The following is an 18,886-nucleotide window of genomic DNA, read 5'->3' as shown; positions in this document are numbered from 1 at the left end:
GTCCTCTCGTAGCACAGAGTCTCTTTTACAATTTTTTGTGCGTCTTGCCTGGGCGTCCCCGTCTGATCTCGTTTTTTCTCATTTGTCCATCGGGCATTTACTGAGGACGCCACTCAGTGCTGGACGCTGGGGACATCAGGACAACAGGACAAATGACACACGGTAGCTGACCCGGAGTTAGAGCTGGTGGGAGAACAAGTCCTTGGTCGTTCTTAGGAGAATAAATCATGAAAAAGCCCTTTCTGCCTGGTAAATGGGCTTTTTAGAAATGCCTCAAAGAGGCTTAAACTCTTGGTGACGGCTCCCGTGAGGATGAGAATAGGAAATTGTGGCCGCAACACTGGATTTTCTGGCTATTTATTACATGTCAGCCTTGAGAGGCGAAGTCTAATATCATCCCATTTTATAGACTGGGAAGCTGAGTCTTGGAGAGGTCAAATGATTTGTCCAAAGTCACACAGCTGGGTGAGGGGTGAACCGAATCCCGCCGCATGCGGGCTGCTAGGTGAGTGTGAGGCAGGAAGCCCCAAGTGTCTGGAGTGGGGTGCTGGTGAGCACGGACCCCACGTACATAGCGGCTTCTAGTCCGCAAGGGAGAAGCAGAAAAGGATGAGCCTGGAAGGCTCAAGCATCTTGCTTCCAAGATGTGGTGGAAGACAGCGGGGAGAGAGGAGACGTCCCCATGCAGCCGGCAGGCCTTAGGGAGCCCAGACTTGGGGGCCCTTAGCATCAGGGCAAATACCCCCAAACACCTCCTTGCCCCGAGGGCTAAACCGTGACCTCCCTTCTCAGGTCTCCAGGCCCCAGGAGAGGGTAAGTGGTGCTCAGTCCTCCTTAAAGAATGTTAAGGAGCAGGCAATACAGTTACAAGTAGTTGAAAAGCCCTGGGCAGGGCAGAGAAGAACGGATTGCGCGGTGGAAAGGAATGGGAAGTTTGGGCCACGTGGCAGTGCTTCCGGAGAGAATTCCTCCCTCTCGGCTGCGAGGGGCACCTGTTCCTGATAATGGATCTTGCTTGGAGAGAGTCACGGGTAATTTGCTTCTTTCTGTGCCTCCACCGAGGCCCTGATGTGCCAGGGTGGGGAGGGGGAGGGGCAGGGGGTGGGGAAAAGCAAAAGTTCATAGAGGAACAGTGTGTGAGGGGGTACAAAATATTCTGACAGTATTTCTTGTGTGAATCCTTGTTCCTTTGGCAAGAGCCAGCCCTCCCTCTGACTTCCACTTCGGGGTGTATTTAGAGATCTACCCCCTGCCCTCACCCGCAGGCCCTCCCAGCCCTTCCCCTTGGGGGGACACCAGCGCCCAGTATTGCCCTCTGCCCCCCTGGCTCTGGACTGAGCCCACCCAGGACTCCACTGCATGCGGCCAGCCCAGGGCCCTGCGAGCTCCAGTAGCAGGGGAATTGTTATCTAGCACTTTCTACGGACAGAAGCCATCACCTGGACTGGCGGGGGAAGGCACAGGAGCTAGCCGGGAACAACGTGGCCCTGCCATCTCCCCGGAGAGCCTCGCTCTCTGGAATTTGTCTATATTTAGCAGGTGGCTGGGCAGGAGGCAGATAAGAAATCCTGGGCAGGGGGAGGGCCCCTTATATAGCGGTGGGGGGACGGGTCCTGCTCAGATCCTCCTTGGGTGGCCTGTGTCTGCTCAGTTCCTGGTGTGACCTCTCTCAAGATGCCTGAGCCGGGGAAGAAACCAGGTAGCTCCCGGCCTGGGATTGGGGCTGGGTGTGGGGCAAGGAGGGCTGCGGCAGCTACAGTTGGGGGACAGGCCTCAGAGTGAGTTCCTGAGAGTGGGGGCTGTCTTCCAGGTCTTTTCTGATTCTCAGTTTCTCCCTTCCATGTTTCTGATAGAGTGAGGGCAAATCAGAGGATCCCCTCCCTGTCCCCATCCCATCTCTTCTGTAGCAAGATGAGGCCCAGGCTTGCCTTTTGGGAAAAAGCCGCCGCAGGCAGGAGCCCAAGTTGAGTCTAGACTTGAGTCCGTCTCACTAAATGCTCTTGAGCAGGCCCTTTCCCTCTCTGGGCCTCAGTTTCCCTATCTGTACAAGGAGGCGTTGGGTTGGTTCTCTCCAGCTGTGAGATTCTCTGCTTTTTGAGCCTGCCCCCTTCGTGGCCCCCAGACCAGGCGCGACTCCCACGTTGAGGCAATGCAGCCCCTCTGTTCTGGGAGATGATGTTCAAGAGGCCGCTGATCCTGGGCCAAGGGCAGAGAAAGTCACAGCCCAGGGACCTGGCTCTGGCCTGTGCTCTTACCAAGGTCGTGCAGGGCAGGGATCCAGCCCTCCAGCCCTCAGCCCCTCCCAGGCCAGCTTTATCTCAGTTGCTGATTCTCAGCCTAAGGCCCTTGGAGAACAAATTTAGCTACATTCTAGTAGGCGGAGTACCTGCCCCTTGCTAAGGGCCCCGAATGATGGAGGGGGGGGAGAGGGGGCTGGGCTTCTCCCAGCAGGGAGGTTGGGGTGTCCAGGGACACACCTAACAAAATTCTTGTGTGGAGGTTAGGAGCACAGCCCTGGCTATCCTGCCTCCTGGCTGTGTGATCTTAGATAAGTCACTTAACCTATCTGAGCCTCAGTGTCTTCATTGGAGAAATGGGCATAATAATTGCATCTACTTCACAGAGCCACCGGAGCATTAAATGAGGTGATGCATTAAAGTGCTTCTCACCATAGTTAGGAAGAGGGGCTGCAGGGGTGGGGTGCATGGGAAAGCCAGGGGCTCCTGCAGCCTCCATGGGCCTATCTCAGTCTCAGCCTTCAGCAAGAAGCCGAGGTCAGCGGAGGTGGCCGCCGGCAGCCCTGCTGTGTTTGAGGCCGAGACAGAGCGGTCAGGAGTCAAGGTGCGCTGGCAGCGGGGGGGCAGCGACATCAGCCCCAGTGACAAGTATGGCCTGGCAGCTGAGGGCACGAAACATACTCTGACCGTGCGGGACGTGGGCCCTGCCGACCAGGGGTCCTACGCAGTCATCGCCGGCTCCTCCAAGGTCAAGTTTGACCTCAAGGTCACAGAAGCAGGTAAGACCCTGGTCCACCTTCCCTGAGGTTTGAGCTTCTGGGGGCAGCCCTGCCGCCTCTCCATCGCCCAGGATGGAATGTCCCCATGTGCCTCCCTGGCCTATTCCAGCCATGGTGGAAGTAGGGGAAATTCAGGGATGACTAAGGCACAGGGCCGCCCTCCCTCTGGACACCCGCTCACAGATGGGGACTTGGCGGGCAGCTGTGTGTGCTGGCAGGGAAGCCCTGGTTGCTGGGGGTGTGGAGGGAGCCCCAGCCCAGCCTGGGGAAGGAGAGGAGGGGTGGAGCTCGGAGCTGCCGGGGCAGACCCGCCAGGACCAGGACGGGGGCACACCGGCTACAAGGGGGAGGAGAAGGCGAGATGCTCGCTGCTGATTTAGTCAGCCCACAGAGACTGAGGGGGACCAGGGACAAGAGGAGGGCTCTCTGGTGAGAAGCTGCTCCATAAGCCCGGGCCCTGCCCCTTCCAGAGAAGGCAGAGCCTGTGCCGAGCCCTGCTCCTGCCCCTGCTGAGGCTCCTGGGGCCCCCGGAGAAGCCCTGGCCTCAGCCACTGAGGAGAAAGGAGGCTCCCTGGGTCCCGAAGGTGAGAGGGGCGGTGCCGGGAGGGCCAGGGCCAGCGGATGGCGTGTCTCAGGGCAGGTCTCAAAGGCCTCCGCTCACAGGATCAACCTCAGCAGCCCCTGATGGCTCGGGTGCCCCGGAAGACCCCATTGGCCTCTTCGTGACGAGGCCCCAGGACGGCGAGGTGACCACAGGTGAGTGTGGGCTGCGGCGCCCGGGGGTGGGGTGGGGAAGGGGGCAGTAATGCGTGTCCCAAGCCCAGCCTGTCGCCCCTCTCTGTAGGTGGCAGCATCACCTTCTCGGCGCGTGTGGCCGGGGCCAGCCTCCTGAAACCGCCCACGGTCAAGTGGTTCAAAGGCAAGTGGGTGGACTTGAGCAGCAAAGTGGGCCAGCACCTGCAGCTGCATAATAGCTACGACCGGACAAGCAAGGTGGGGCCGCGGCGCGGGGCGGAAGGAGGGCGGGCGGAGCCCCTGCGGGGCCCCGGGGCACAGGGAGTCCTGAGCCTGAGGCACACGGAAGGTGGGAGGAAGAAACCTGGGGAGGCTGGGAAGCAGGGTGGGCGGCCAGGGGTGCTCGGGCAGACCCGTGGGCACTGGGGCGCTTGCAGGGTATGATCATCTCAAGGGGGCGTCATAAAGTGGGGAGGGGGTGTGGGCATCAGCCAATGAGAATGTAAAGCCCCTGGATAGATGTGTCTCAGAGCCCAAGCGGCCCGTCATTATACAGATGAGGATACCAAAGCTTGAGAGGTTATTTTTGCTGGTCTGAGGTCACTCAGAGCCAGGCCTCGAACCTGTGCTTTGACTCCCAGCTTCTGCTGCTCCTCCCACTCTTCCACAGTCCTGGCCCAGGCAAGTGGGCCTCCTGTAGGGCAGAGCCAACATGTTCAGTTGTGTGGGTTGTGCACTGCACCAAAGTGCCTCATCTTTAAGTGAATGTCATTTGCCCTGTAGGCATCACAGATTTATATTTTATCACCATCCTTTGCCAGCAGATGGCAGTCATGTGTCTTGAAAAGGGGCTCCTTTTTCTACACAAAACCCTCTGGGTTAACTAAATCCCGAGGGCTGAGAAGGGTGGTGGCCATTAGCCACCTCCAGCATCCTTTAGGAGTGAAGGGCCTCCCCTTCTGACCTCTGGTCTCCCCTGACACCACCTTCCACAGGTCTACCTGTTTGAGTTGCACATTACAGATGCCCAGGCTACCTTTGCGGGCGGCTACCGCTGTGAGGTGTCCACCAAGGACAAATTTGACAGCTGCAACTTCAATCTCACTGTCCACGGTGAGGGGAGCCTGGCGTCTGTCCTGGGCTCAGGGTCCCCATGGGTCCTGTCTCCCATGTCTGCCCCCATTTCCCAACATGAAGGAGGGTACCTGGTCCTCCCCAGAGAGCTGCTGACCCCATGCCCAGTGCTGCTCATGCAGGGCCATGAAAGGAACCCATGGAGGCTTCCAGGGTTGGGGTGGGATCCGACGGCCACGTCCAGCTCTCACCTGGGGTCTCAGTCATCGTGGTGTCCCAGGCTCCTGGCACAGGTGGACAGGTGAAGGGTGAGCTGAGAGCTGAGTGGGAGATCAGGCACCTCTAAGGGACTGGGGACCATCAACTACCCCATCAACCCCAGAAATGCTCAGAGTGTGGGGTGCCAGGATAGACGCCCACTCTTCCAGGTCATGGATGGGCAGGTGTGTGCTCCTCAGACGTCCCAGGGCCAGGCCTCTGGGATGGCTCCCCTGAAGCCCTTTCCTTGTCTCACCTCTCTCTCTGCGCCCAGAGGCCGTTGGTCCTGGAGACTTGGACCTCCGATCGGCATTCCGCCGCACGTGAGTGGCTCTCTCTCCTTAGGGCCTGGGGGAGGCCATCGCTGGGGTCTGAGACCGCTTGGGATCAGGGCTGGGAGTGATGTGGGGGGAAATGCGGGAACAGGGATGAAGCTGGTAGGGAAGGGGGAGAGCAAGCTCCCCTGGGCAGGTGAGGAACTTGTTCTAACCCCCACAGGAGCCTGGCTGGAAGTGGTCGGAGGATCAGGTACCCCTCTCCCAGCCCCTACCTGCCCAGTACGCAGACCCCGGGAGCCCCCTCCAGCCAGCGTCCCCTCCTCTACAGTACCTCTCCCCACTCCCACACCCACCCGCCAAGCCCATTCCAGCTGGCTCCACTGCAGCCTTACTGGGGGTCCCTCTCCACAGTGACAGCCATGAGGACGCTGGAACTCTGGACTTCAGCTCACTGCTGAAGAAGAGGTGAGCCCCTGGGTAGCAGCACCTGGGGCAGATGGTGACGCCCCATTTCAAATCCCGGCACTGCGGTATTCCGACTGTGCAGCCCCGAGCCGGTTCCTGACCTCTCTGAGCTAGTTTCCTTGTCAGACGGTTTAGTCCTGGTGTTGGGAAGAGGCAGAGGGCTCTGCAGACATATCCTGTGAACTCACATCCTCGCAGGGTCACCCACGGCCCCGACCCTTGAGTGTCTGATAGCTTAGCTCAGTAGGCTGCGGGGACGAGCGGGGAATTGCTCCCCCAGCCCTCCGACGACTCTGTGTGCTCTCCCTCTCTCTCCCGCACCCTGCGTCATGGCTGGTGCTGCGGCGGCCCAGAGAATAAGGCTTGCGGGCGGGTGCTTTGGGGCAGCAGGGCGCTGGTGGGCCCCTCTTGCCATCTCTGGTGAGAGACAGGGCTGGGAATCAGACGGACCTGGCTGTGGCTCCCCGCTGCCCAGGGCGTCTCTGAGCTCCGGGGTCTCCTGATACCCACCCGCCAGAGCTCAGGAGGAGCAAACAAGGCAATGTGTGCGGTGCAGTGTGACCGGAGTGGCGGGGGTGTGGGGGGAGGGAGGAGGCGAGGGCCCAGGGGCTGTGGCCCCGGCTCCGTGTGGGCAGGTGGCCCACGCCTCTAACGCTCCACCGCTTTTCTGCCCTGCCCCAAACAGCAGCTTCCGGAGGTGAGTGCCTGATGGAGCCCGCACCCCCCTTCCACCAGGACTCCCCCATGCTGAACCTTAAGTCCAATGCCAGCTCGAGCTGCGCCCCCAGAAGGAAAGGGACACGGGGGCGGGGGCAGCTCTGGCTCCTTGGTCCTGGGCCCCGGGAAGCCCCACCCCAGGCGAGGGCAGGGTGGGGGCCGCCGGGTGTCCCTCGAGGCCTCTCTGTGGGACTGTGGACGCAGGGACTCGAGGCTGGAGGCGCCAGCCGAGGAGGACGTGTGGGAGATCCTGCGGCAGGCGTCCCCGTCCGAGTACGAGCGCATCGCCTTCCAGCATGGCATCACGGACCTGCGTGGCATGCTCAAGAGGCTCAAGGGCATGAAGCGGGACGAGAAGAAGAGCACAGGTGAGCTGGTCCCTGCCGGGCAAGAGGAGAGGGCACGCTCGTATGCACACACGGGGGTGGGGGAGTCCAGCTTAGCCCCGAGACACACAGCAGAGACACGGAGAGAGAAAGGGGGGGCAGAGGGGGCGGTGGGAGGACACGGCTCTCTGGCACAGCCCCCGGCCACCACGGCCACCACCACGGCGGGTGTGAGCCTCCTGGGGGAGCAGGGGTGGCGGAGCAGTGGGGGGCAATGACGGTGGTGCTCAGCCTTTCAGAAGAAGCTGGAGCCGGCCTACCAGGTGAGCAAGGGCCACAAGATCCGGCTGACCGTGGAGCTGGCCGACCCCGACGCCGAGGTCAAGTGGCTCAAGAATGGACAAGAGATCCAGATGAGCGGCAGGTGCGGTGGGGTTGGGGGGTGGGAGCTGGCGCGGGGGCTTGGGGGCCCTGGAGGCTGTCCCGCCTGCCCTCCCTGCCTCTCACCGGCCCTGTTCTCTGTCTCTGCCCGCTTCCCGCCCCGTCTCTCCCTGTTTCCCTGTCTCCCGGTCTGATTTCCCATCTTCCCATTTCTGCCTCTGTTCTCGCTTTTTCCCTTCGTCTCGCTTCCTCTCATCGGGATGCTCCCGTGGCCCCTTCTGCTCCACAGCAAGTAAGGCTCAGCTCCTGGAGGGAGGGCTTGGGGTGGGGGTCTAGGGTCCCAACAGGGGTTTGGACGGGGCACCCAGGGCCCAGGAGGTGAGTGACGGCTCTCCCTCCACTCTCCGTGGCCCGGGGCAGGTACATCTTCGAGTCCGTGGGTGCCAAGCGCACGCTGACCATCAGCCAGTGCTCGCTGGCGGACGATGCGGCCTACCAGTGCGTGGTGGGCGGCGAGAAGTGCAGCACGGAGCTCTTCGTCAAAGGTGGGCCTGGACCAGGACTGGGGACCGGGGAGCCTGGGAGCCTGGGAGCCTGGGGAGCGGGGCTGCCGCGGACCAGGCTGTCACGTTCTCCCTCCTCGACAGAGCCGCCCGTGCTGATCACTCGGCCCCTGGAAGACCAGCAGGTGATGGTGGGACAGCGGGTGGAGTTCGAATGTGAAGTGTCCGAGGAGGGGGCCCAGGTCAAATGGTGAGTGCCAGCGGCGTGGGGGCATGGGCAGGGCAGGGGGGCGTGCAGCAGGCACCCCCGAAGGAGGCCACAAAGGAGGCCACGGCACTTACTGCCCGCCCGCCTGCCAGGCTGAAGGACGGGGTGGAGCTGACCAGGGAGGAGACCTTCAAATACCGGTTCAAGAAGGACGGCCAGAGACACCATCTGATCATCAACGAGGCGACGCTGGAGGACGCCGGGCACTACGCACTGCGCACCAGCGGGGGCCAGGCGCTGGCTGAGCTGATCGTGCAGGGTGAGGCCGCCCAGCCCCACGCCGCCCCCAGCCGTGTATGGGGACCAGGCCAAGCCAGGATGGAGGCCTATGTGACGTTGGGCCAGTCACTCTGACACCCGGAGCCTCACCTTGCTCATCCGTAGACCAGAGCTGCTGAGGCGGCCGCCTCCGAGGGCACTGGGAGGGTCAGATGGGCCTGGTTGGTGCCCCCCCACCTCGAGATTCCTCGTGTGCACTGTACTCTCATATGCACACACGCACAACACTCATGCACGCACACGTGTGTTTTCACACGCCCACGAGATTGCCACGGGGATTCGCGCCCACACCCGCACACACCCTCCCCAGCTCACTGGCGCTGCCCCGCCCCCCAGAGAAGAAGCTAGAGGTGTACCAGAGCATCGCGGACCTGACGGTGGGCGCAAAGGACCAGGCGGTGTTCAAGTGTGAGGTGTCCGATGAGAACGTGCGGGGCATGTGGCTGAAGAACGGGAAGGAGCTGGTGCCCGACAGCCGCATAAAGGTGTCCCACATTGGGCGGTGAGTGTGCGGGGCTCGGCCCCCGCGCAGAGGGTGTAGGCAGATGGGGGAGGGGGACACTGCGACAGAGACAGAGAGAGAGACAGAGGGAGAAGCAGAAAGGCAGAGACTGAGATAGAGACATACAGAGAGACAGGGAAAAACACAGAGACATAGAGAGAGACAGAGATGGACAGAAAGACAGACACGCAGACACACGAGACCAAGATAGACAAAGAGATAGAGACAGAGACAGAGAGACGGAAGCATACAGAAGGCAGTCCTGCAGAGGCAAAGGACAGAGATGGGGAAGGAGTGAGAGAGACAGACAGGCTGGGAGCCCCCTGGACCCCTGCCCCCAGCTCATGACCGGGGCAGGGCAGGAGGCCACCTGGAGGCCAGCCCTGGCCAGGGACCCTCACTCTCTCCTACTCTCTTACTCATGCCTCGAGCATCTGGGCTGGCCCGTGCTGGGCCCAAGGTCACAGAGATTAGTGACCAGCCCCTGCTCAGTCTCCAATGGCCCAGCCAAGGGGCACTCGTTCATTGTCTACCTCTGAAAACACGTGAGGGGCTGCAAAGTCAAAAACAGAGAAAGAACGCATTTAAAATACCAGACCTCCACTGAGCCAGGGCAGGGGCAAGGGCCCTTGGAACCCTGACTATGGTGAGGCTGCTGGGGGGCGGGTGGCCCAGGGGAGCCCCTGAGCCACCACTTCTCTGCAGGGTCCACAAACTGACCATTGACGACGTCACGCCTGCGGACGAGGCTGACTACAGCTTTGTGCCCGAAGGCTTTGCCTGCAACCTGTCGGCCAAGCTCCATTTCATGGGTGAGCTGGCACCCCGGCCGGGGTGGGGGCCCTGTTGCTGGGCTCTGCCTTTGCCCCCCGCCCCGTGCCACTTGCTCTTCCTTCTTTTGCAGAGGTCAAGATTGACTTTGTGCCCAGGCAGGGTGAGTGTCAGGACCTCTTCCTTGCGCCCCCCTCCACCCATGCCCCCCTCCAGTTCCAGACAGAGGGAAGAGCAAGGAACCTGGAGTGGGGACCCCAAGACCCAGCCCCAGCTCTACCACTCACAACCATGGGCCAATTATAAAAACCTATAGAAACCTCAGTTTCCTCATCTCGAAGGTGGGAATCCTGATAGGGCCTCCTCCATGGGGGGGGCAGGAAAGATGAGAAGATGTAAGACTTCATTATGAAATCTTTCTGGCTTTATTATTATTATTTTTTAATTATTTTTTTAGAGTGGGGCGGGGCAGAGGGAGAAGGAGAGAGAGAGTCTGAAGCAGGCTCCACAGCCAGCGCAGAGCCCGACTCGGGGCTCCATCTCACAACCATGAGATCATGACCTGAGCCAAAATCAAGAGTCGGATGCTTAGTGGACTGAGCAACCCAGGCGCCCCAAATCTTTCCTGCTTTTAGAAGTACCCATCCTGCTTGTAGATTAAACATCTGTTGGGCATTTTAGGACCCTTACTTCAGGAGAATAGTCCCGGCTGAGGCCCGCTCTAGGTCAGTGCTTTCCAAACTAAGTTCACTGAATAGGATATGCCATTTATAAAGGGTTCCACGGCAAAGTAAGTTTGGGAAACCCTGAACCCTTACTCCAGCTCTTGCGGATTCAGAAGGCGTGATAGCATGTCAAAGGCTCTAGAAAGTCCCAAGGTAAAGAAATGTGCTTAACTTTGATTAATCCAGGGTTTCCTACTTGATTTGGCCATGGAAACTTCTTTTTCTTTTTTCTGGCGGGACATTGGTGTTCCCCCTAAACACAGTGTGAGAAATGCTACAGGAGGCGACCCGGTGTTACCAGCCTCCCCGGGGACTTCCGGTGGGGGGATGGAATCGTTCGATTTTGCCTGCGGGCTGGTTGCTCAGACTACACAAGTGTCAGAACTTGTCAAGCCGTATGCTCAAATCCTGCATTTTATTGCGTGTACATTGCACCTCCGAGGGATTGAAAAACCACAACCAGGGACACATGCTCCTTCCTGTTTCTCCCCCTTCCCCTTTCTCTGACCTATGCCATCTCCCCTCCTCCCCCCGCACCAGAACCTCCCAAGATCCACCTGGACTGCCCAGGCCGCAAGCCAGACACCATTGTGGTTGTGGCTGGGAACAAGTTACGCCTGGATGTCCCTATCTCCGGGGACCCTGCTCCCACTGTGATTTGGCAGAAGACCATCACACAGGTACTGTGGATCCCCCTCCACTTGCCCATCTGTCAAATGGGTGCGTGGGACCAACGGGTGTTGGCGCCTATTCCCCACCCCAATGGGCACGGCCTACGGCTGGTCACTGGCTGGGAGTGCAGTCGCTCAGCTGGCTGGGAGGTGGGCAAAGGGGGCAGCAGAGTGGGGGTGGGCAAAGGGGGGACAGAGGGGCCTCTGGGCAGAGATTCCGCCCAGGCTGAGTCAGCCCCCGTCCCCCCTGCTTCCCTCCTGCTCTGTTCCCAGAAAAACAAGGTCCCAGCAGGGCCAGCCCCTGAGGCCCCGGGGGACGCAGGTGACAGTGACGAGTGGGTGTTCGACAGGAAGGTGAGTGAGGCTGATGGTGGGCTCGAGCTCGTTGGCCGTCTGTCATTTTCTGCCAACACGGTCTCACCCCTCAGTGAGGTCTCTGTGAAGGCGCCACGTCTGGCCAGCTGTGCTCCTGCCCTGCGCACGCTCTGTGGGACCCTCATGCCTCAAAGTCAGGCACAAGTCCCCTTCGCATTGCTGGGAGGCCCTCCTGACTGGGATGTTCTCTGGCTCCCGTCTTCCCGAGCCGACCTTCACTTTGTCCTCCTTCCCGACCGGGGAGTGGGTTTCCCTGTAAGACCAGCTGCCTGGGCACCACTCAGGGCAGCTTCTCCAGGCGCAGTCGGCTTCTCCGTCCACCTGAGGCCTTGCAGGATCCTCAGCTCTGTAAGGTCATGTGATTCCCATCAGCAGATACTACAACTGAGGCACAGAGAGAATAGGGGATCGCCTGAGGTTCCAAGACAAAGCGAGAGCGAGAGCCCGAGACCCTCGCCCCAGTGCTTTGCCCCCAGCAGGCACTAAATCGAGGTTTTGGACCAGGGCTCACATGAGTGGTTTCCACTCAGGCTGCGTTGGCTCCCTGGACGCTGCTCTGAGCTCTCTTCCTATCTCGGGCCATTGGAGAGGCTGTCAAAGCCTGTGGGGTCCGACTGGGGCCCTTCTCCCCAAGGTCCCCTTTCCCCCCAGCTGCTGTGTGAGACCGAGGGCCGGGTCCGCGTGGAGACCACCAAGGACCGCAGCATCTTCACTGTCGAGGGGGCAGAGAAGGAAGATGAGGGTGTCTACATTGTCACGGTGAAGAACCCCGTGGGCGAGGACCAGGTCAACCTCACGGTCAAGGTCATCGGTGAGGCTGGCTGGCCCAGGGCCAAGAGGGGAAGACAGAGGGTAACCAGGGAGGGCCCATCCATTCACTCGTTCAGTCATTGGACAAACGTCACAGGGCGTGCTCTCAGCTCTGTGGAGAGGATTGGGATTAGGGCCTGGGGTGAATATGGGCAGCGGGGAACCATAAAGCGTTGGTCACAGGCTGGTGACATGATCAGAGCCGAATTCTAGAAATGTCCGTGGGGCGGTGGAGGCGGGCTCTAGCTGTTGGTTGGGGTGGTGAAGGACCCACGCAGGGCTGATGTGGGTCCCCCCTCCCCCCCAGATGTGCCAGATGCCCCTGCAGCCCCCAAGATCAGTAACGTGGGTGAGGACTCCTGCACGGTGCAGTGGGAGCCACCTGCCTACGATGGTGGCCAGCCGGTCCTGGGTGAGTGGAGGGCACGGGCGTAGAGCCGAGGGCCAGGGTGCAGGTGTGACTGGGCCCCAGACCAGAGCTCCTGCCTTCCCTTCGTCAGGCTACATCTTGGAGCGCAAGAAGAAGAAGAGCTACCGATGGATGAGGCTGAACTTTGACCTGCTGCGGGAGCTGAGCCACGAGGCCCGGCGCATGATCGAGGGCGTGGTGTACGAGATGCGAGTCTACGCAGTCAACGCCATCGGCATGTCCCGGCCCAGCCCTGCCTCCCAGCCCTTCATGCCGATTGGTGAGGCTGCCTGGCCTGGCACTGCCCCACCCCGGCCCTGGCTGCTCTGCAGGTGGCCACCACACTGGCATTTACATCATGGTCCCCTTGAAACTTCAGTCGAGGATAATCCTCTTCATTTCACAGATGAAGAAAGTGGGGTTCCCAGAAGTTAAATGACTTGCTCAAGGTCACCTAGCTGGTAGGGGTGGAGCCGAGACTCACACCACTCTGACTGCTGGTGCCTCTCAGGCCTCACTTTCCACATCTATACAATGGGGATAATGACAATATCTGTTTTGTGGAACTGCTGTTAGGATGGCATACAGCAGGTGCTCAATAATGTTAATGGTCCCCTCTCCCCCACTCCCTTCAACCAGGGTTTGTCCTATATGGGACAGAGTGAGGGCACTGGCTGTCTGGGGGTCCAAGGGGCTTGGGGCCGTGGGAAGGACCCTGGACTGGACTTAGAGATGGAGAGGGCCATCCGGAGTCACGGCCTCCCCTGAAGCCTCTGTTTCTTCCTCTGTATCAGGGGGGCCGAGAGGGTGGAACGGACGCTGAGGGGGCAGTGAGGAAAGCTGTCCCTACCAGGAAGTGACAGTGGGAGGGGCAGCTGTCGGTGGCAGGGGAGGCACCCCCTTCTGGCCCCAGGACTGGGCACAGCTTGGGGAGATGGCAGCAAGGAGAGGGGGTGCCCGTGGGGAGAAGGCTCCAGGCCTCTCTCTTTAGGGACTGACTTCCAGTTTGCTTAACTCTTAGTCAACTCATCTAACCATGCAGCACCAGGAAATGCCCTGTTTTAGGCTAGTTTTTCCTTAAATGCTGCGTTTATAGCATTTCTTCTGTTGGCTGACAGAAGTGGCTCCTTGTAAGCATGTTCTTTCGGGCATCTTTTCCTATTTAGGGCTCTCTTCTGTGATTGCTGTTGTGGTTCGTTTGTTTTTAAACCTATCTAGAGACACGTCTTTTCACGGAGCTGAAATATTTCCAACAGGGCTTGGAAGCCAGATGACAGGGAAAGTGGCCCTGTGTGACCCGTGGCCGGTTGAGGGTCTGGGTCATGGCCTTTGGTTTGCCGGGTGGTGCAGGCCCACTCGGACCCCTCGCTGACTCCCCCTCTGCCTAGGCCCCCCGAGTGAGCCCACCCACCTGGCAGTGGAGGACGTGACCGACACCACCGTCTCCCTCAAGTGGCGGCCGCCGGAGCGCGTGGGAGCCGGAGGCCTGGACGGCTATAGCGTGGAGTACTGCCGGGAGGGCTGTGAGTGCCCCGGCCCGGCCCTGGGCCCTCACCCGGCACCCTCCTCTGAACCACCCTCCGGGCCAGGCACCTGTCACCCTGCTGGGCCCCAGACAGCCACGGGAGGGTGACCGCGGGGCGGGCTGTGGATGCTGACGCTGCCCGTGGGCGTCCCCCGACCAGGCTCGGAGTGGGTGGCTGCCCTGCCGGCGCTGATGGAGCGCACCTCCATGCTGGTGAAGGACCTGCCCACTGGGGCGCAGATGCTCTTCCGTGTGCGCGCCCACAACATGGCAGGGCCTGGAGCCCCCGTCACCACCAAGGAGCCTGTGACGGTGCAGGAGATACTGCGTGAGTGGCCCTTGTGCAGTCACAGGACAGACCTACCCCTGACACCCGGGCCCTTGGGGTCAGTGGAAGTGGGGACATCCAGGGAGGCCGTGCTGCAAAGAGGGACTAACACTGTGCAGGGACAGGAGGGTTGGAGCCTTTATTCATGCCCCGTGGCCAGGGCAAATATTGGGCTCCCTGTGGTTTTCTGGGACAGGGTTCTGGGAAGGGGAACATGTAGGTCATCACACCGTTGTCTTTCAGCTCTGTTCTATGAGCCTCTCAGTTCAACAGGTATTGTCTCTGTGCTCATGACTCGGCATCAGATTGGCCCATCTGGGATCCACTTCCCGTTCTTCTATTCCCAGCAAAGGATCAATCATGTAAAGATTAGTTCTCAAAGTGGAAGGAGGCAGCAGACTGGGGTGGAAACAGCCTGGGGGATAGGGTAGAGACCAAACCCTACATTTGCATCCTGGCCTGTGACTTGCTAGCTGTGTGACCTCGAACTAGTTGCTCACCGTCTCTGATCCCTGTCTCTTAGAGCGGTGTGATGAGGCAGGGGTGGGATTTTGTAGACCATCTGGGGCTGGGGCTGGGGGAGCTAAGGGAGGGGCATTTTCCTTAGCCCCAGCCTTTGGCCCCGCCTCTGGAGGGGAGGAGCTCTGGAGCTCCTTGGGGCGGAGCTTCCCCTTGCTGAGCTGCCCACTTGGCACCCACAGAGCGGCCACGGCTCCAGTTGCCCAGGCACCTACGCCAGACCATCCAGAGAAAGGTTGGGGAGCCCGTGAACCTCCTCATTCCTTTCCAGGTAGGGCTGGCCACCCTCCCTGTCCCCCAGTGTGTCATCTGTGCTTAGCGGGGAGATGTGTCTTGGGGCTGACCAGACCCTGAAATGCCACCCAGTCGTACCAGGCTCGGGGGTGAGCTGTCCCTCCCCACAGGGCAAGCCCCGGCCTCAGGTGACCTGGACCAAAGAAGGGCAGCCCCTGGCAGGCGAGGAGGTGAGCATCCGCAACAGCCCCACGGACACCATCCTGTTCATCCGTGCTGCTCGCCGTGCCCACTCTGGCACCTACCAGGTGATGCTGCGAATTGAGAACATGGAGGACAAGGCCACGCTGGTCCTGCAGATCGTGGGTGCGTGGCACGGGGGCCCCTCCTCTGGGATGCCTGGAGCCCCTGCAGAGGGTGGCGGGCCAGGTCAGGCTGTCAGGGGAGGCACGTTCAAGTGGGGCTCTCTCCTGCAGACAAGCCAAGCCCTCCCCAGGATATTCGGGTCATTGAAGCATGGGGTTTCAACGTGGCTCTGGAGTGGAAGGCACCCCAAGATGATGGCAACACAGAGATCTGGGGTTACACAGTACAGAAAGCCGACAAGAAGACCATGGTGAGCCTGGCGTTCTGGGCCCCCATATACACCCTCCCTAGGGCTAGGCAGACCTGGCCCCAGCTCCCTCCCCTGTCTTTAGAATGGGCCTGGCTCATCCTCCCTCTCTGACCTAGTTCCCTCCGCAGTTGGGGTGCAGACACCAGGGCTGCCCCGGGCAGATAGTAGGCCCAGCCCCCAGAGAGCCTCCCTTTCCTCCACACCCCCAGGAGTGGTTCACGGTCTTGGAGCATTACCGCCGCACTCACTGCGTGGTGTCAGAGCTCATCATTGGCAATGGCTACTACTTCCGGGTCTTCAGCCATAACATGGTGGGACCCAGTGACAAAGCCGCCACCACCAAGGAGCCGGTCTTTATCCCCAAACCAGGTGCTGTACCTTTACTCTCACCCCCAGGAGGAGATGGGGCAGGGAGGCGGTGGGAGCAGGGAGGGGACCTAGCGTGGGGTGGCACTCTTGGTACAAAGTCCTATCACCAACAGGCATCACGTATGAGCCACCCAACTATAAAGCCCTGGACTTCTCTGAGGCCCCGAGCTTCACCCGCCCCCTGGTGAACCGCTCAGTCATCGCTGGCTACAATGCTACCCTCTGCTGTGCTGTCCGGGGTAGCCCTAAGGTAGAGAGCTTGGGGCCCTGGGCCAGGCAGACTGAGGAGGCAGGGTTCAGAGCCTCCAACCTCCATCGGGCCTCTCCCCAGCCTCTCCCTGCGTTCTTTCCCTCGGGGGCTCAGGGCCAGGCTCCTCTCCCTGAAGAGGGCCTTGGCCGTCTCCATGGGCTCCCTGTTCATTCCCTGCTTGGGCATCGTGTGGACTCCAGTGGGAGCCACTAGAATAGAAACAGGTTCCCATGAGGTCTCTTGTCCACCTGAGATGGTCTCCCTTCCTCCCATTACCTGATCTACAGCCCAAGATTTCCTGGTTCAAGAACGGCCTGGATCTGAGGGCAGATGCCCGCTTCCGCATGTTCAGCAAGCAGGGAGTGTTGACCCTGGAGATTAGAAAGCCCTGCCCCTTTGATGGGGGCATCTATGTCTGTAGGGCCACCAACTTACAAGGCGAGGCACAGTGTGAGTGCCGCCTGGAAGTACGAGGTGAGGAGCCCATGGGACCCGGGGTGGTGGAGAAGGCAGGGAAGCAGCCGGGACTCTGCTGGCCTGGCCCACGCAGCTGCTCTGGCTGAAAAAGCAATGAGCCTGTCGTGTCGAATGTGGGTACTGGCTTCTGGGCTCTGCTGCCACAGCTGCCTCCTCGGCCTCCCAGGAGGCTGGGGGGACATGCAAGGCACTGGGAGGGGAAACACACATGTGGCATGGCCTCCTTCTCCCCTGCAGTGCCTCAGTGACCTGGCTGGCTCCCCGGAGATGGCCAGGTACGTACTCCAAGCCATCCCGACGCCCATGGCTCGTGTCAGAGTCCGAGCCCTGGCCTTTGGTTTGGGGGCAGCCATCAGGAAACGGAGGTGCAGGTAACTCTTCACAGGGTTTCGGTCCAGCGCATTCACAAGGGAACCTGTGTTACAGGTGCCGCAGGATGCCGGCCCGGGTCCCGGGAGCCTGGAAGGACGCTGGACGAGCCGCCTTCCCGCTGTTGGATGGGTGTGTGCAAGCGTGTATGCGGGGGCTGGGCTGGGGGAAGCATGAGTAGGGCAGCGCCGTTCAGATGAGCAGGCTTGGCGCTCTGCATAGACAGAACCGTCCGAGCTCCCCCTGGAAGCTCTCAGGTCTTTGGGAGAAGAAGTTGGTGGGCTCAGGAAATGGTGGCTGGGGACAGACCTTCCTGGCCTGCCACATCTTCTCAATGTGTAGGGGCAATAAAAGATGAGTGCAGTCACAGAGAGCTGGCTCTTCTTGTCCGGTGGGTTTGTTTTCACAAAAAGCACACAGAAATGTACTTGCCCTTCCGAGGCAGGTATTCTGTCTCCCAGGTGGGTTAAAGGAGGCTGAGAGTGGAATCCTAAATTCATAAAACACTAGAAGAACCCTCAGTCTTCCCCCACTGCGTATGCTCTTCCAATGAGGAAAGCGAGGGCCACTGATGGAGGGAAGTGTATCAGCAACAGAGCAGAAACCCCAGGCTCTCTCGCCTGGTCCTGTGTCCCCTGTACGGTCTTTGTCCTGGTAACCTGTGCCCACAGCAGCCTGGATGTGGGGCGGAGCCGAACTTCAGCGTGGGTCTGTGCCCATAAGGCCTGGAATGGAGATGCACCAGGCTGCCTTGGGGTCCAGTGCGCAACAAGCCCATGGCCCCTCCATACCCGTTTCCCAGTAGGAGAGGGCGGTCCTGTCCAGTACAAGATATTGGGAACCAGGGCCCTCCTCTGCTCTTCCTTCCCCCATGGGAGCCTAAATCCAGTCATCACTTTACTTTTGGGAAGAGCAAGCCAACAGGTCTCAGAGGTGCCCTAACAGAATGTGGATGGTCTTGGGGTGCGTGGGTGGCTCTTGGTTAAGTGTCTGACTCTTGACTTGGGCTCAGGTCAGGATCTCAGGGTCGTAAGATCAAGCCCTGCATGGGGCTCTGTGCTGGGCATGGAGCCCTCCAACCCTGCACAGCTCTCTTGAAAAAAACAAAAACACGGATGGTTTTTCTTGCCTAGGGAGTGCCTGAGGTTTCCCCATGGCACAGAAAAAAAAATTTCAGGAAGGCTGGTCCCAGGGTTGCTTCTGTCGGAGTTCTCCCCAACCCAAGGCACTGCTGGCCAAGAGCTCACAGCCCCTCTCTGGACCATGCCCGTGAGGGGCAAGGGAAGCCTTGGTTTTTCCTTCACTGCTACATGCCTCTCTGCTCAGGTGTCTTAGCTGGGTCTGGCTGCTTCCTCTGGTGGCCAGTTCTTAGCACAGCAGCCCCCTGCAGGGCTAGGGGGCAGAAGGCAGGAAGTCCCTCCCCTAACCTCTCCCTGGGAGCCCAGGAAGCCAGGTGAGGGGCCCTGCTGGGTCAGTGGGTGGGAGGCTGGGGGTTCAGCATGCCGGGACTCAGATGGGCATGATCTCATCTCTCTCCTTCTAGGCCTGAGGTGCCTTGGTCGAGTCCGGGGACAGCCTTCCTCAGGCCTGGGTGGAGAGGAGGCATCGTTAAATACAAGGCAGTTAGGAGCCCAAG

The 18,886-nt window shown here is 60.3% G+C and overlaps 1 protein-coding gene across 1 annotated transcript; it reads left to right on the top strand.

The window, feature by feature from the left end:
• The first annotated feature begins 1,608 nt into the window (after positions 1-1,608).
• On the top strand, positions 1,609-17,619 carry MYBPC3 (myosin binding protein C3). The gene is made up of 34 exons (XM_057317509.1): positions 1,609-1,699; positions 2,750-3,016; positions 3,487-3,600; positions 3,680-3,772; positions 3,861-4,009; positions 4,747-4,864; positions 5,358-5,406; positions 5,582-5,611; positions 5,773-5,826; positions 6,512-6,523; positions 6,748-6,911; positions 7,161-7,293; positions 7,540-7,542; positions 7,671-7,795; positions 7,898-8,003; positions 8,114-8,280; positions 8,637-8,802; positions 9,508-9,614; positions 9,707-9,736; positions 10,839-10,978; positions 11,243-11,323; positions 11,996-12,155; positions 12,462-12,566; positions 12,655-12,843; positions 13,952-14,086; positions 14,249-14,416; positions 15,118-15,206; positions 15,340-15,535; positions 15,646-15,785; positions 15,995-16,154; positions 16,268-16,404; positions 16,692-16,878; positions 17,119-17,156; positions 17,308-17,619. Exons 1-33 carry the CDS (start codon positions 1,675-1,677, stop codon positions 17,127-17,129), a joined length of 3,810 nt encoding a protein of 1,269 aa, XP_057173492.1. The 5' UTR covers positions 1,609-1,674; the 3' UTR covers positions 17,130-17,156; positions 17,308-17,619.
• The last annotated feature ends 1,267 nt before the right edge of the window (positions 17,620-18,886 follow it).

This window comes from Ursus arctos, unplaced genomic scaffold (genome assembly GCF_023065955.2).
Source record: "Ursus arctos isolate Adak ecotype North America unplaced genomic scaffold, UrsArc2.0 scaffold_23, whole genome shotgun sequence".
Lineage (NCBI taxonomy): Eukaryota > Metazoa > Chordata > Mammalia > Carnivora > Ursidae > Ursus > Ursus arctos.
Note: the sequence above shows the minus strand (reverse complement) of the source record. Positions and strands in the feature narration are given on the sequence as shown.